General features: G+C 41.8%; 1 protein-coding gene across 1 annotated transcript in view; it reads left to right on the top strand.

Annotated features, from left to right (window-relative positions):
* The window catches only part of LOC114060087 (neural-cadherin-like), a 54,948-nt gene that overhangs the window by 2,811 nt on the left and 36,831 nt on the right, over positions 1-15,306 (top strand). The window contains exons 2-5 of the mRNA XM_027889280.1: positions 10,723-10,917; positions 11,380-11,605; positions 12,910-13,114; positions 13,516-13,627. Coding sequence (XP_027745081.1) covers positions 10,723-10,917; positions 11,380-11,605; positions 12,910-13,114; positions 13,516-13,627 — 738 coding nt within the window. The remainder of the gene's footprint in view (positions 1-10,722; positions 10,918-11,379; positions 11,606-12,909; positions 13,115-13,515; positions 13,628-15,306) is intronic.

A 15,306-nucleotide genomic window follows, 5' to 3' on the forward strand; every position in this document is an offset into this window, starting at 1 on the left:
ATGAATCACATAGTAATCAATATTATGGAGCGTGTGCCAAACTTTTAATTGTCTCTTTAATTGAAAAACAAAGCTATTGGACCCTTATTAATTGCCACCTCTTATGTAATTCATGAATGCACTTAGGCATTTCAAAGTTGCTGCTTCTCCAGGGAAGCATGTCTTGGGGTTCTGGATGTGGTTTGGTTTTGTTTGTTTGTTGTTTGTTTGTTTATTTTCCAAGGAAAGCAAGCCTTTTATGGCACTTAAGAAATTAACAAAACAGGATGTCAGATCTTAGAGCACTGTTTCTTGCAACTGTAGTTCCTAAGAAGACAGGGTATTCATGTGCACAGTTGAAATACTGAAATAAAATGTAGACTACAATAACCTTCTGAGTCTTCCCTGTTGCTCAGTAGCACTCATAGCAGTGATAGGTAGGGGGCTACCATCTGTTTTTTGGGTACACTGAAGCAGGCACTGTGAAAACGTAATTCTTCTCCCATTGAATATACACTTGGTACATGGACTGTGCATGGCAAAGAGGTTTTCACAACTTTGTGGCTTGTCTTACCTATGCAGAGCAGTTTGCATCTTGCTTAGGAACCTGGCAGCAGGTTGCCTTTGTCTGCCTCTCAAAGCCTTGCTGTTCTGGGCTCTGTGCATGAGTGTAGTTATGAATTTGACCTGGAGTTCAGAACAGTGTGTAGCCTGAGCCTGGAAAGGCTGGGGAAGAGTTGAAAGGGCTGAAGGTCCATTTCTCTTCAAAGTCTGCCTCTGTTCATGCACACCTGCAAGTACCTACATAGGTCCTCATACTTGTTACCGACTCACACAGGGTGTGATGTGTGTGGCTGCACAACTGTTTCCTCCACTGCCCCCACAGATGTCCTTTCTGATGCTGGCCATAGGTACTGGTGCATACTGTGTAAAAGCTATACATTTAGGGCTTTGTCTATAATGCTTCAAAAAGGGAAGGAATACAATTTCTTAGCCCTGTTCTTCAACTCTAGCAGACTTTTAGCTCCATTGGGGGCTTTTTTGTTTGGTTTGGGGTTTTCGTTGGTTTGTTGTTTGGGTTTTTTTTTAACCTTGAGGGCCTGCCACAACGGGCTTATAGAATGCACACCTGGGCTTGGAATAGTGAGACTCAGTGGGTGATGTCCATATTCCTGCACACACCAACACTGCAGTCACATCCCACATGATATTATATTGAAAACAACAGTGTAAGAAGTCACTCCATAATCTACAAAGCTTATTTTTATTTGACAACAAGGGAGACTCAAAAAAGCATGGTGAGACAAATCTCTTCCCCTCCCATATGTCTGCATTGTCCAAAGAGTTAAGGGATTGAGGCTAGCGACCCTTGAACTCTGGGGTGCCTCAAGACATCGAAGTTGTGTCACAGCAGGTAGTTTATGACTGAAATAAATAAAGCAGTTGCAAGGCTGTTCAGTATTTTCTTGTTTTGGAAGTGTGATGGATATCTTATCCCCTGTTCTCTTTCAGGTGAGATAACTATTTACTACTGTAATTCAATTCTAAGGAGATAGATCTTAAATCTGACTGAGGAGCTGTAGCAAAATGCCATTCCTTCGGTGTAGTGTCTTATGGTAGAATACGATCAGTGTTGAACCCTTATGACTCATTGGAAGCAAACTATATTTTAAAAAAGTATCTCTCAGACCTGCTCCTGGAACTGTACGCTTCTCCCTGACCTGAAAGTTACTGATGGAATGACTTAAAAGCAGTGCTTGGTGACAGCAAAGTAAGGAGCCATTTGTTCCTAGGACTATGGATGTGCTTGTTTTGCATCAGTTGGGGTGGCTGAGCTTTTGCCTGAGTGAACACTCTGTATAGAACAGACACTGCTCTGTGAGAGAGAAGCAGTAAAGGGTCGGGGGGGTATGTCTGTGGAAGGGGATCTGTTTAGAAATGTAGTATATAAGGAGAACTGGGAGGTAATCTAGCAGCTCTGTCTTTTCAATTCTTGTGACACAGCATAGCAGCCAGCACACCACTCCTTTGGAGGTTGTTGTCCCACACACACCTCTAAATGCTGCTGCCCACCTTTACCAAAGGGGCATCTGCTGCGGGTCTGAGGTGCTTCTCACAACTGCAGCCAATAGTGTTAAAGTGAAATATTGCCACAATGTTTTTTGGCACCTTTTTGTACATATTGAACACATTTGCTATTCCAAAACTATTTGTATTTGGCTGGTGATGATAATTTATTTAGTGTTTGGAAAAAGTTTATTCACTTGCAGTATGGTCACAGGAACAGCTCTTAATGCATAAAGCCTCGGCAAGCAACTTCTCATTTTAAAAACATTTGAACAAACCTCAGGGAGTAGAGACTTACTTATGTTAAAGGACAATACTGATAAATGCCTGTAGTTTTTCCACAGAAATACTGGGGATGGAAGTGAGGTGATTCCTAACCACTGGGGCAATTGGATTCTGCTACAGCCTCTCAATAATAAGATTTGTTTTTATGTCCCACACAAACTACTTCTAACTTAATAAGTTTAGCCACTTTAATGAGGAAGAATAGGTGCTGTGTTGGGTGAGATGACAGGAAGACAGAGGCAGCAACTAGGAGCTTGTCCAGTTATAGTTTCCTCAAAGAATTTGGTTTCTTAAATGATGCTGCCCTTATAAAAATGTTTAGGACTATTTTATGACTATACATTCTGTGCCTTTTTTTGGCACAAAAAAAAAAATTACGTGCCTTGCAGGTAATTTCACTTTGGTGATATAAGTACCACCTTATATCTGTTACTGGGGTGTTCTGTAGCACACAAATGTCAGTTTTGTCTGCGTGATTTCATCTGCCTGCTGAAATACTGACTGAAGAGTGGAAGGTAGAAGTTGTAGAAGATGGAAACAAACCTAAAAAAATTGCCTCTCCTTTTTATCAATGGTAAAACCTGAATTATCTGCAAAGAGCACCAACTTTTGAATGCCACAATTGTAGCTGTGTCTTGCTTCACTTTCCTTCTTTAAAAAAAATATAAAAATTACCCAAACCCCGTCTGTGTTGCTGACTCCTCAGCTATTCTTACTATGTCAACGTGACCTGACTTTATCACCAACTGATGTGCTTGCAAATAATTATGTGTAGTAGAGTATTTAATAACATTTTTAATGGGGGTTGGTGGGCTGTTAACATGGCAAACTGTAATAAAAAACTTGGTTTTTGTGAAGAATCCTGTCATATGGAAGCTTTTGAGATCCTGTAAGTAGTTGTACTTCCCATCTTCTCTGCAGTGCTGTGTGTTTCTGATTCTCCTGGTGGCTGTTGGCAGATACAGTAGATTTAAGGGTTGAGGCAGAGACATTACTTCTGTAATCACAGATCTGACAGTGCTTCAGAGATTTCCTCTAGAAACAAACAACAAAATTAAAATAGTTTTTAAAAACTAGAGGATAACACCACAATCGGGCTTTAAAGGCTAGGGGTGTGGGAGCTGTAAAGATACGATGGATTTTGAAGTCCTGTTTTCTACATCTGCCTGAAGCTTTTCTTGTGATGTACAAATATCTGCCTATGGTGATGTCATTGCTGCCTAACAAATGCCGTGGGTGTCTCAGACACCCAGTGTGATGGAGGTACCCCACAGCAGCTGTGCATCCACATAGAAAATGAAATATTGGCTGAAGGTTTAAACGTCTTTGTTACTTGTGTGTGCCCTTTAGCTCCAAGGTCCCACTAGATGGGTCTACAGGTAGTACTGAGAAAAGCAAGACCTTGCCTCCTCAAATTGGTGAGGTGGTGTATGAGTAGAAAACATGCCCAGGTGCTGGTTATATATTAAGAAATATGTCATGAAAATAATGCAAAATGATCTCTGCACGCTGCTCTGTCAAGCTTGCTGGTTGTGGTGAACCAAGAAGGGAAAATTGAAACCCACTGTCATAGCTTTAGATGAGGCAGTTGGTATAATCACAGTGCCCAGGTGTACTGGGGCTGTGGGTTCTTCATCCACAAGCTGATGTAATTGTTTGTGGACTGCCAAGGGAATAAACAGGCCTATTGCCATAACTGAATGGTAAGGCTATTGCTTTGCCTTCAAAATACAGCACTCTATACTTGGTCCAACATGAGTCCAGTCAGTGCCACAGTGTGTTGCAAGAGGATATGATACCCCTGAGCATTGTATCCAAACCTTAGGCTTCTTTGTGAGACCAAATCTGTTAATTAATAGAAACATCACCCTCAGGAATCTCATCAGTGTTCGAGGTGGAGCTCACATATCGTGTTCATGACAGAGTAGCTATACTAAAGGTGCTCCCCATGCCAATTTTTGTAAGAGAGTCAGAGAAAAGAAATTCATAAAATGAAACCTTTAATTTTGAAGGGGGGATCTGTGTTGTGAAGGCTTTCCCTGCTGTGAGAGCTCCTTCTTGCCCCTGCACTTCTGCCAGTGGGGGTGACAGCTCATGCTGGGGCAGAGGCATGAGCATCATAGGTGTTGCTGACTGGACTACTCCTCGAAACCAAGGAGAAAATGCTTTCTGTTTTCCTCAGTGACCACCTTTATTTGGGATGCCCATCTTCTGGCCAGCTGCTGATGTACAAGTTTGTAAGAATGAATTTGCCACCAGACTCAAAAGTTTGGGCAGGAGAGAGGGGCACAGTGGACAGCATGACTGTGTAAATAAGACAAGAAGTGTCACTAAAATGCTAAAAAGCATTTCTAAGAGTAATGATGAACTCTATTTAAAGATTAATTACTACCGTAAGACATTTTGTTGTAAATTTAAATACCCTTACGTAGATTAGCCCTATGTATACTGTCTTACAAAATCTGAGTGAAAAAGGTGAAAAGTGCTTGAAAGAAAAAAAAATTTAAAAATTAAGGAGAATTGACTGTCTTTAGCTTTAAAGGAGCATAAAAGCTGCCTCTCAGTGCCTAAGCCTAAACCCTCACGCCTGTGGTTTATATAACTCTGCTTGGGGTTCCACCCCTTTTCTAGCCCTGTTGACTTGCAGAAATGTCAGTGATGGCAATCAGAGGCCTTTTCTCTGCTCCCCAGAAGAGCAGGTGGTCTCATCTCCCTGTCCTCTTCACTGGAGCCTCTTCAAGAGGATAGGGCTGCTAGCTAAGGGAAGGGAAATATTCATCACTGTCAGTGGCTTACCTTTAAATCATCCTGTGCTGGGGAGGAGTTGTGAAATGTAGTATCTTTAAATTCAAATGATTGTGGTTTCCAGTTTGTCTCATGTTTTCTCTTGCCTTAGTGCACAAATCCCCTTTGTTTTCCTTCCCTTAATCTTCCTTGAGGCTCCTCAGATCTGTCATATCTTCAGGAGACTGGAGCATGAGCTGCACCTTTTAGCCTCATAACATTAAACATTTAAAAAAATAATCCAGTTTCTTGTGGCAAGCCAATCGTCTAGTTTCTGCTACAGATCTTGGAAATAGGGGGCAGATCTGCCTTTTTCACACCAAAGTGCAGTGTTAATGCATCATCCTATGGCTACAGTGTTCCCTGAGGCAGCTGCTGCCTATAAAGCATTTTACTTTGCTGCCTCCATACTTGCCCTGACTGTGGGTGCCTCTGGAGCCTGAAGGCAACTTAAGCATGAAAACATGAGTCCTTTTATTTTTTCCTTTCTTTTTGCTTTTATTAAAATACACTGATCTTTCTATGTGCTTCAGTGTATCTCATTATAGGTGTGTTTTTTTTAAATATTGCTCTTGTAATTTATAAGGAAACCTGAAAACTTATAGGAAAAGAATTCATAGAACTTCAAGAAGGAGTGATATTTATGTGCATATACACACAAAATTTTGTATGATATTTGAGATAGAAGTTTATTAACTTAGTGCATCAGCTGTTTTCTGGCAATGACATTATTTTTAATTTAAGGAAATACAGCTCATTTTAAACTAATTTTGTGTTTTACTCCTGAAGGTGACAAGGGTCTTTTAGCATTACAGTAACCATTTCTCAGGTGTAGATTTCCTGGTTGTGGTTCAACAATGAGCCAAACTCCTGGTGTCTCACCCTACTGCTGAAAATTAGTGGTGTGGCCTGACAGCACAATGAGGGGCTTTGTAGACATCCCGCCTCGGTGTCCTGTCAAGCCTGGTACTTCAGAAACTTCTTCAAATACCATGATGTCTCTTTTAAATTCAAGTGATTAATTTTGCCAGAGGGCATAGAAGCAACACATAAACTACCATTTTTAATGCACATTTTTTACTTCTCAGCTTCCCAACATTAGTCCCTTCAAACCCATATCAGCCAGTGCAGCTCTAATCCTCATCTCAGGAAAAGAAAATTACTTCTATCACGTTTCCTCCTTTTGTTAAAGGAGGAAACTAAATGATTAAAGGAACAAGGAATTGATACAGGCTTGCAGGAATAGCCACTTGCAGTTTCAAAATCTTTTCCACTTCTTTCTTTGTTTTCATGCTCTTGTCTAAGGATGGTGCAGGAATGTCTGCTCTGATCTGCTGAAGTGTGTTTAGCCCTCAAAGACGGAAACCTTGCAGCTCATCACCGCTTGGGTGGCCGTGTGGGGAGTTCCCCTATTCTTGCACTTTCTACATCCTAACCTTTTTACTTTGGTTCCTTTTAACTGGTGATTGGTTGACATCCTTTTATTAAGGTGCCTTTCTTAGATGTTAGCAGAAGTTAAAACTGAAGCCTTGGGGATACACCAGTATCTCCAGGAAAATCAACCCTATTATCTTCTAGACTGATCATACCAAGACTCTTTCAGTGTGTGCCAGGTGTTTTATCCTGTTGATCATCTTGTTTCATAGACCTGGTTTTCTGATTATTTCCTTCCTTTCAGTGGATGATTCATATTGACAAAATGAGTGAGCTGTAACATGGTGATGTTGCATTTTGATTTAATAGGATGCTGTGGTTGTGTCAGGAACAAAATAAAACATTATCGATTTTGGAGGCTTGATCTATTAATGCCTTTGCAGTTATGGCAGCTGAAAAAACAGTGCATTGCTGGGGAAGACTCCTACTTTATCAAGACTCTTTTTGTTTCACTGATTTGTTTCAAGTCAATGTGATAATTTTCCATAGTATTTGATTGTCATGTGTCTGTAACACCTTAAAATCCTTGAGTTTCTCACATCTGGTGTGTGTGCAAAGGGGAGCTGCCAGAACAGAAATGTCCATACTCGAAGTGCTGCTTATTAACAGCCCTTTCGGTTTGATAGGGGAATTTAGTGCTGTTTGACTGATCTCCTGTTAGTGTCCAGACCGTGTTCAGCACTGCTTTTTTAGGGTTTTGGACTTGCTCCAACTGAGATCTGCTCTTTGTAACTATCTTTTCTTCCACTTATTCCCTGCTAGAATTAGAGCTCTGATCTGTGTGCATATAACCTGGGCTGTTTTGTCAGCACGCTTGCAGATTGCTTCGGTTTAAGTTTTGCTTGCTTGCATGGAAAAAAGAGCTTTAAGCCTGAAAACCTGAAATAAATGCTAAAGGGCATGAAGGAGTGAGCCAGGTCTCAGCTGCAAAAAGACATTCCTCCTTGCTGCTGTACCACAGCCCTCCAGGTTTGGCCTCATCCCATGTCTTTCCTTTCATGTGTGGTGCTGCATGTTTCCAGAGCAGTGTTTGCTCCTTCCCTCACTTCTTACCCTTAAGCAAACAGCAAAATAAAACACATGGTCCAGAGAATGTTTATGCTGTGAGTTCCCTTAAGCTGCAGGGGAATGAGTGACACATGGACATGTTTGCCTCAGAAATCAATGAGATGCAAAAGCTGAAAGGCAGGGAAATTAATGTATGATGGAAAGGATTTAACAGTCTTGCTGGTACTGTGCCCCTGCCTAGAGGCAGGCTTTGAAACAACAGAGTGATTGCCAGAAGATGTTTGTCTAATCAGGTCTTAAAGATCTCAGTGATGGATGCTGCCTCACCTCTCTGGACACCATCAAGTGTTCCATTATCCTTATAATTAATGTGCTGTGAGATGCCATCCACAACATCTAATGCCAATCTTTTCCTGGGGAATGAGAGTTTGTTACTTTTTGGTTTGCAGGTTAGGAAACAACTGACTGACTTCATAGATCAGTCTTTCGGCATCTTATAGCACTGCTGGCATGTTTTTTGTAGTCTCCTGAAAATCTTCAGGTCTTTCCACCTCTCTTATGTTTTGTGTTTGTGCTCTTTGCCCTTCTCTGGACACTTGCCACTTGGTCCACATCTTTCTTGAAATCCACTACCCAGAACTTTGGTTCACTGGGTTGCCCAGGGAGGTTTTGGAGTCTCCCTCCTTGGAGATATTCAAAAGCCATATGGACGTGGTCCTGAGCAGCCACATCTAGGTAGCCCGGCTTGAGAGTGGTTGGACCAGAATGACCTCCAGAGGTACCTGCCAACCTCAACCATCCCACGAGGAGGTGATCCGAGGCTTTGCTAAATGTCACAACTTTACCAAGGTTCATAGAGGGCTGAACATGAGCCAGTAGCATGCCCAGGTGACCCAGAAGACAAAGGGCATCCTGGCCTGTATCAAAAATAGTGTGGCCAGCAGGACCAGAGCAGTGATTCTTCCGCTGTACTTGGCACTGGTGAGGCCACACCTCGAGTGATGTTTCCAGTTCTGGGCCCCTCACTACAAGAAAGACGGTGAGGTGCTGGAGCAATTCCAGAGAAGGGCAACAGAGCTGATGAAGAGTCTGGAGCATAACTCCTGTGAGGAGTGGCTGAGGGAGCTGGGGTTGTTCAGCCTGGAGAAGAGGAGGCTCAGGGGGAACCTTATCACCCCCTACAACTCCATGAAAGGAAGTTGTAGTGAGGGGGTGGTCACTCTCCTCTCAAGTAACAAGTGACAGGACAAGAGGAAATGGCCTCAAGTTGTGCCAGGGGAGGTTTAGATTGGATATTAGGAGAAAATTCTTCATGGAAATGGTGGTCAAGCATTGGAACAGTCTGCCCAGGAAAGTGGTTGAGTCACTGTCCCTGAGTTATCTAAAAGGCATGTGGATATGGCACTTAGGGACGTGGTTTCATAGAATCACAGAATCATTAAGATTAAAAAAGGCCTTTAAAATCATCAAGTCCAACTGTCAACCCAACACCACCACCGTGTTCACCACTAAACCATGTCCTCAAGTGCCATATCCACATCCAGGGATGAGATTCCCAGGCTTAGTTGCGGACTTGGCAGTACCACGTTAATAGTTGGACTTGATGATCTTAGAGGTCTTTTCCAACCTGAACTCTACTATGCTTCTACTTAAATACACATTTCAGAGAGAGGGAAGGTGAAGTTTTTGTAAAAGTCCAGAAAATTATGATTAATTTGAACCACACATGTATTTCCCCTGATATGGTGTCCTGAACTCAGTGAAATATTTCCCTTGTCTGTCTTTTTTAAAACAAAAAACTCTGTTTTAGGGCTGACTTTAACTGGGTTTTACCATTCTTACAGCAGGATCAGGACCTCCTTATTGATTGGTGTTTAACACTTGGATCACCTACATGAAACAATATTAAGGACTAATCTGTATAATTATAATTTTTGAAATAATTCTCTAGGTTTCACTAAATGGGAAAAATGCTTGAGTAGATATTCATCTCTGCAGAAATTAGAAGTGCCTGAATTAGAGCATTGAATGAACAAAAATATCTTTAAACATTCTAAAAGTGCCTAGAAATTTTCATTCTGTTACTTGGCCGTACCAAAATGACACTGTCTGTTTCTGGTTTAGTTAAGACATGTTTCTTAGCCCTGACTGTCAGCTGTAGATAAAATACTGACTGCTACAGCTGCTCTCATGAACCATGGGCTCATGCTGTGGGTTTTGCCTTGCCTTACACAGCAATACAGAGAAAAAAAGAAATTAACCGTTGTTCCTGTGTAAGCAGTGTTGGCACATTAGAAAACCAGAAACCATGTAATCTAAGAATTTCTTCTAGTTGAAGAAATTGTGTCTTAAATTATTTTAAATGTTTTTAAAACTGCACAAAACTTCATTTAAATCCTTTCCTTCCTGGGAATTATGACCTCTGGAAAATTTGTCCAGCATATATTTTTGCTGTGGGGTAAGGCTGCTTGTCAATAAAGGTCTTGCATATCAGCAGATGTCTCTATCTGTGGGTAGTCTTTTGTTTAGTGTCAGATCCCCGAGGCCTACAGTTAAAATTATTTGGAATTTCTAGTTTATTTCTTGCTTTTGGTGCTGTTTTTGCCATGTTTTTTCCTGTCTTCTTTCATCCTATGTGAAATGTGGCCTGGCTGAAGGCAGAGATCAAGGGTTTCCTGTATGAGACACAAGTACACTGGTGGGTGTCTCTTTTGATAGTGGTGTAGTCCTTAACAGACCTGCAACCTCACTGCAGTTTGTTCAAGTGTGTGATCATATTTTTTCAGGCAGAAGACATGCATTTCTCATATGGACTTTTTTACTCCCCCCTTTCTACATTTAGTTCATTTTTTCATTCAAATTTATTTTATATATTCAGTAATATTTTCATTTTGATTTGAAGTCAAATCCCAAAGTCACTTTTGGAACACAAATATGCTCAGGAAAATTTTCTTCAAAAGCCTATATATACCTTTAACAACTTGATGAGAGTCCAAAAGGTTTGAATTTAGGTTAGATGTAAAAATACTGTGATTAATTCTTTATGGGTTCTTTGCAGTGTAAGATTCCTTCATAGCTTTTTTACAGATAATAATGAATAAGATCATAAAATTCCTCACTAAAGTTTGTGAACAAGCCATCCAGAAATCCATGCATCTTTTGCAGATAATGACTGGTACCTCTGCCATGTGACACTCTTTGCCCCAGAAGATGAACTCCTGTCCTGGGGCATGTACCCATATCCCTACCTGGCACGTGTGGACCCAGATGCACGAAAGGGCACTCTCGTCTACCAGCTTGTCGCACATCACAGTAACAATGAAAGTGCCAGTGCTGGAATAACTTACACACTCATTGCAGGTAGGTCTATTCTGAAGAAAAAGGTAAAATTCTTTCAAGCTGCAGATGTTTCTTAGCAAGTTCCCATTTTTTAATTTAATTGGTAGATTTTTTTCCCTTGGGGAATCCTTAAAGATACAGTAGGCACAGAAAGTAGAAGCTGTAAGTGCTTTAAGTAACAGTTACGTGGGTGGGAATCTTTCTTGTTGCCATTTTCTTTGCTTTATTTTTATTTTTAAATTGGCTGCAGCCTTACTGTTAGCTTAATACTCCATTTCTTACATGTTCTTTTCTCTTTTACACTGCACAGTCAACAGAACACAGTGAGAGTGAAAGATAAGGGGCACAAACTGGAGAGGAAAAAGGAAATGCATGCAGGGACATAGGCAGGTGATTTGAGGATAGCTTACCTGAAGATGGTGAAGATGGAAATGTTCTTGCTGTGGGGCATTTCTCAGACCAGCTATGTGCACGTATTGACAGGTGGTGAAGAACGATTCCAAGTGGATAAGGATACTGGTATCATCATGACGACTGGCTTGCCTTTGACGTGGAACAAGGAGTATGTGGTCACTGTGGAAGCCACCGATGAGTACGGCAACAAAAGCCCCTACGCCTCTGTTTCTATCCTGGCAGGCTCCCGACCTCCGCAGTTCACGAACATGTCCTACAGTGTGTTCATCCCTGAAAATACTCCAGCAGGAGAAAAGTAAGTTGTACTTTGTTAGGTGAGCTCCCTCGCTGCAGTCTGAGAGGAGCTTCAATTTGGAGAGAGCACAATAGAGTGAAACTTTTGTAGTTTTGCTTCTCAGGGCTACACGTATGCATTTGCCTATTACACTTTTAAATTAACTGTGTGTTTTCTAACAGAAATTATGCCTGATCTGGTGTTCCAGAGTCTCCAGTGTGGAACATGGGATGTAGTCTGGGATGCTGGAATTATTTTAATGTTTTTGGGGTCTTGGCGCATTGCATCGTGAATTGGAACAGCCAAACTACTGGCTGTGTATCTCCTGGAGATATAAATGAATGCTTGAAAAGTAGGCTTTTAATTAACTAGTTTTGGAGTTGTTCATGTCCCATTTGAGCTGTACTTGAATTTTTAGACAGGTTGTTGTCAGAGTCTTGAGATAACAGCACCAGTCTGAAGTGCAAACAGTTAAAGCTGAGTCTCCAAGGCGCTCTGCTGTACCGTGAAGAGCAGCTAGGCCAGTTTGCAGTGGGGAAATGCTGCTGAGCTGGCTCTGGCTTTATTGTCATTATTCAGCTGCTTGAGAGCAGAATGGGCTTTAAGACACCAAGTAACAGCTGTAGCAGTGCCATAGGGCACTTCCTACTTTAAGGAGTAGGAAACTTCAAAATAAGCTGATGAAGTAGGAAAAATTGCTGGAGATGCCCCACTTAGTCCTTAAAAGGGACTGAATAAGAAGGAGGAGGGAAATTTTTCTCCTTCCCTGGAGCTTCCAGTGAGACAAGCTGAAAGTGTATTGTCATGATGGTCAGAGACTGGTGTGAGAGATGGAGCTTCAAAACTTAAGTCACTGTATAGAGGCAAACATATCTTTGGTGTCCTGCCCACGTGGACAGCAGGATCCGGAAAGCTCTGTGTTTCATGGGTTTCCCATCCATCTCTGAACCTGTTCCTTTTCTGAATACAAAATTTCAAAAAGCTCAAAAGTATCACTTATCTCTGAAACTGAAGGTGAATCAGTCACTACTGTCAAGTATTTAGAACGGTACAATAGGAAAGAAAAAGATGTTTAAACGTTAGTGAAGGTTAAAATGGGCTGTTATTCCAGCCCTGCGATATCAGCAGATAAGTTTTGTGAGAGTAAATATGGTAGGTCAACTTTCTGTAGCACAGGGGTTTCCAGTCTGAATGCGAGCTGAGCCAAGCATCAACAGAGAGGGAGCAAGACACCTTTCCTCATCCTCATCTTCCTCCTCTAGGTGCTCAGGAGACAGCTTTTGTTGTTGTTTGGAAGCAAAGAGTTGTTCTCTCATTCTTTACAGAGTAGCAGTTGTTGAGGCTGTTTCTTTCCAGAGCCAGCCTCTTTCCTACACTCTGCTGACAAATCCCTCTGGGCTCTTCAGGGTGAGGCAAGAGAGCGGAGAGCTCAGCCTGACCCACCCTGTGGACTACGAAAGTGAGCACCATCTCTATCATCTCTTACTGAAAGCCATGGAAGTTGAGAGCACTCTCAGCAGCGTGACTGAGGTACATGAATCACTTCACATCCTACCCACTGTCTCTGCAATCTTTGTTAGCTTGCTAGTGGAACCAGGTACAATGATGGATAGCCTAGGACACTTGTGAGGATGTTGGAGAGGGAGGGGACCTTACGGAACAGGAAGAAAGCTGGACTCTGACTTAGGTTCAGATTTACACTCTGCAAATACCTCTTGTTGTTTCTTTTTGGCTTTGCCTCCCATTTGCTTGGAACTGGAGAAGAAAATACTTCTCTGTGATAGAGGAATAGTGTAAGAAAAATAGTATTGGAGGTTTAAGGATGGGAGAGCAGCAAAAGCACTGACTGCCGCGGCAGTGTCCAGAACAAGGTGCCTGTTTTCTGACACGTAGAAGCTAAAATCCCCTCTCAGCATGTCCTTTTGTCTCAGGTTATGGTCCATATCACCGACGAAAATGACTGTTCTCCTGAATTCCAGCGCTCCATTTACAGCAGAGACAATGTTCCCGAAACCGTTCCTGTTGGCACATCTCTACTGCAAGGTGAGGACCATCCCACTGCCTTTCATTTCAGTCTTGCCACAGACCTGCTAGTTTGTTCCATTTTCATGTTCTTGCCATGAGGAAGTGCTCACTTCCACAGGCACTGCCTTTGTAAGGCATGGATGGCAGCTTTCCTGGAGGTAATACATGGCTTTTAGATATCCTGGAAGTAGAGCTGTGAGTGTCTTCATGTGAAGATCACTGTGCTGTGCCCAAGGAGGGTTCTTGTAGTACCCAAAAGCCATTAAAGCAGCTGATAGGCAGTGACTTAGTGTATTGCCGTAGCTTGTTTCCTTTAAGTGTTGTAGCTGTCTTTTAACTAATCTTGGTAATCTTTTTGTGTCCCAGACACAGCTGCAACTAATTTTTCTTTTCTTAACGTGTTAAGAAAAAAAATTTTTTTAGATGGGCAGCTAGTTTTATCAAATAGGTATTAATGCTGTATAGCTTACTTGCAAAGTGTAAAAGGAGAAAGCTTTGGAAAGCCTATGAACTTACCTTTATGATTGCAGCTTACCAGTCATCATCCCACATTGGCTGTGTTTAACACAGCCGAGTGACACTTGTGCATAAAACCTGAGTGCATGGATGATGCTTCAGAGGCTAGAATAGTATCCTACTGAAAGATCAGAGCTGTTGGAAATAATTTTTAGCCCCAAGTTCCAAACAAAACTTCAAGGTCACTTGAAATACCATGGTTGCACAAATAGAGAGTGAACTTGTATGATGTTGTGTCAGTCCTCAGAGACCAACAGGCAGGGAACAAAAGCCCATTCTCCAGCCTGTTTTACTGGTGTCAGTTAAACACCTTCAAAGATGTCTCAAGATCTGATGTAGTCTGATGTGTTGTGATACGTGCCACAGCTGTGTTCTGCCCGAAACAGGGAGAACACTTACAGGCTCGCTGTCAGCATTCAAACTGAAAGTAGGGGCAGGTACTGAGGTAGTAATGGAAAGACAGGCTGAGACCTTGGGGGTTGTGAACTGTGTGAAAATGGATATGTGTCAAGGCAAGACTTAGCAAAAACTTACACATCTAACACGTCTTCTGAAGCCAATAATGTAAATTTCCTAAATTTGGAGCTGAACTCTGCAGGTTGCAGCGGTGATAAGAAACTTAGATTCCCTTGTATAAGGGAGTTGCAGGGTCTGCTTTCTCTAAATGCTTACCAAGAGAGTTCCAAGCTTGTTGTACTTCATTTTTTTGGTTTAATGGCTCTTGGGAAACAAGAAGTTGGTCAGAATGATCAACTCCTAAAATTCCTAAGCATATGGTTTTCCTTAAAGAAACGAATTCTCTTCTCTCCAGGAAACTTGTAAAGCTGATCAAAATGCTCTCAGTTGTGGGGGGAAAATGTATGCACCAAAGCAAGCAGAATGGCAAAGCTGTGCATTTGCATCCCATTTTGTTGTCTTGCCACATGGCAAGATTTCGAGAGAAAGAGTCATCTTAGAAAATAAAATGTGAGGTGGAAGTATAGTGACAGTTAGTGGAAATGAGTGTGAACACTCGCTGTTGAAGGGCTGGGCAGGGTAGTTAGTGGCTGCAAGGAAGTTGTATGGACAGTCACCTGTACCATGTGCTGGATGAAATCGGTGCCACTAACTTTGACTGCCAAAAATGTATTATCTCCGGCAAAAAAAAAAAAAAAGACAAACAGCTCTTACCCTGGATGTAG

This window comes from Empidonax traillii, unplaced genomic scaffold (assembly GCF_003031625.1).
Source record: "Empidonax traillii isolate 1590-97213 ecotype Southwest subspecies unplaced genomic scaffold, ASM303162v1 scaffold257:size1394852, whole genome shotgun sequence".
NCBI classification, from domain to species: Eukaryota; Metazoa; Chordata; class Aves; order Passeriformes; family Tyrannidae; genus Empidonax; species Empidonax traillii.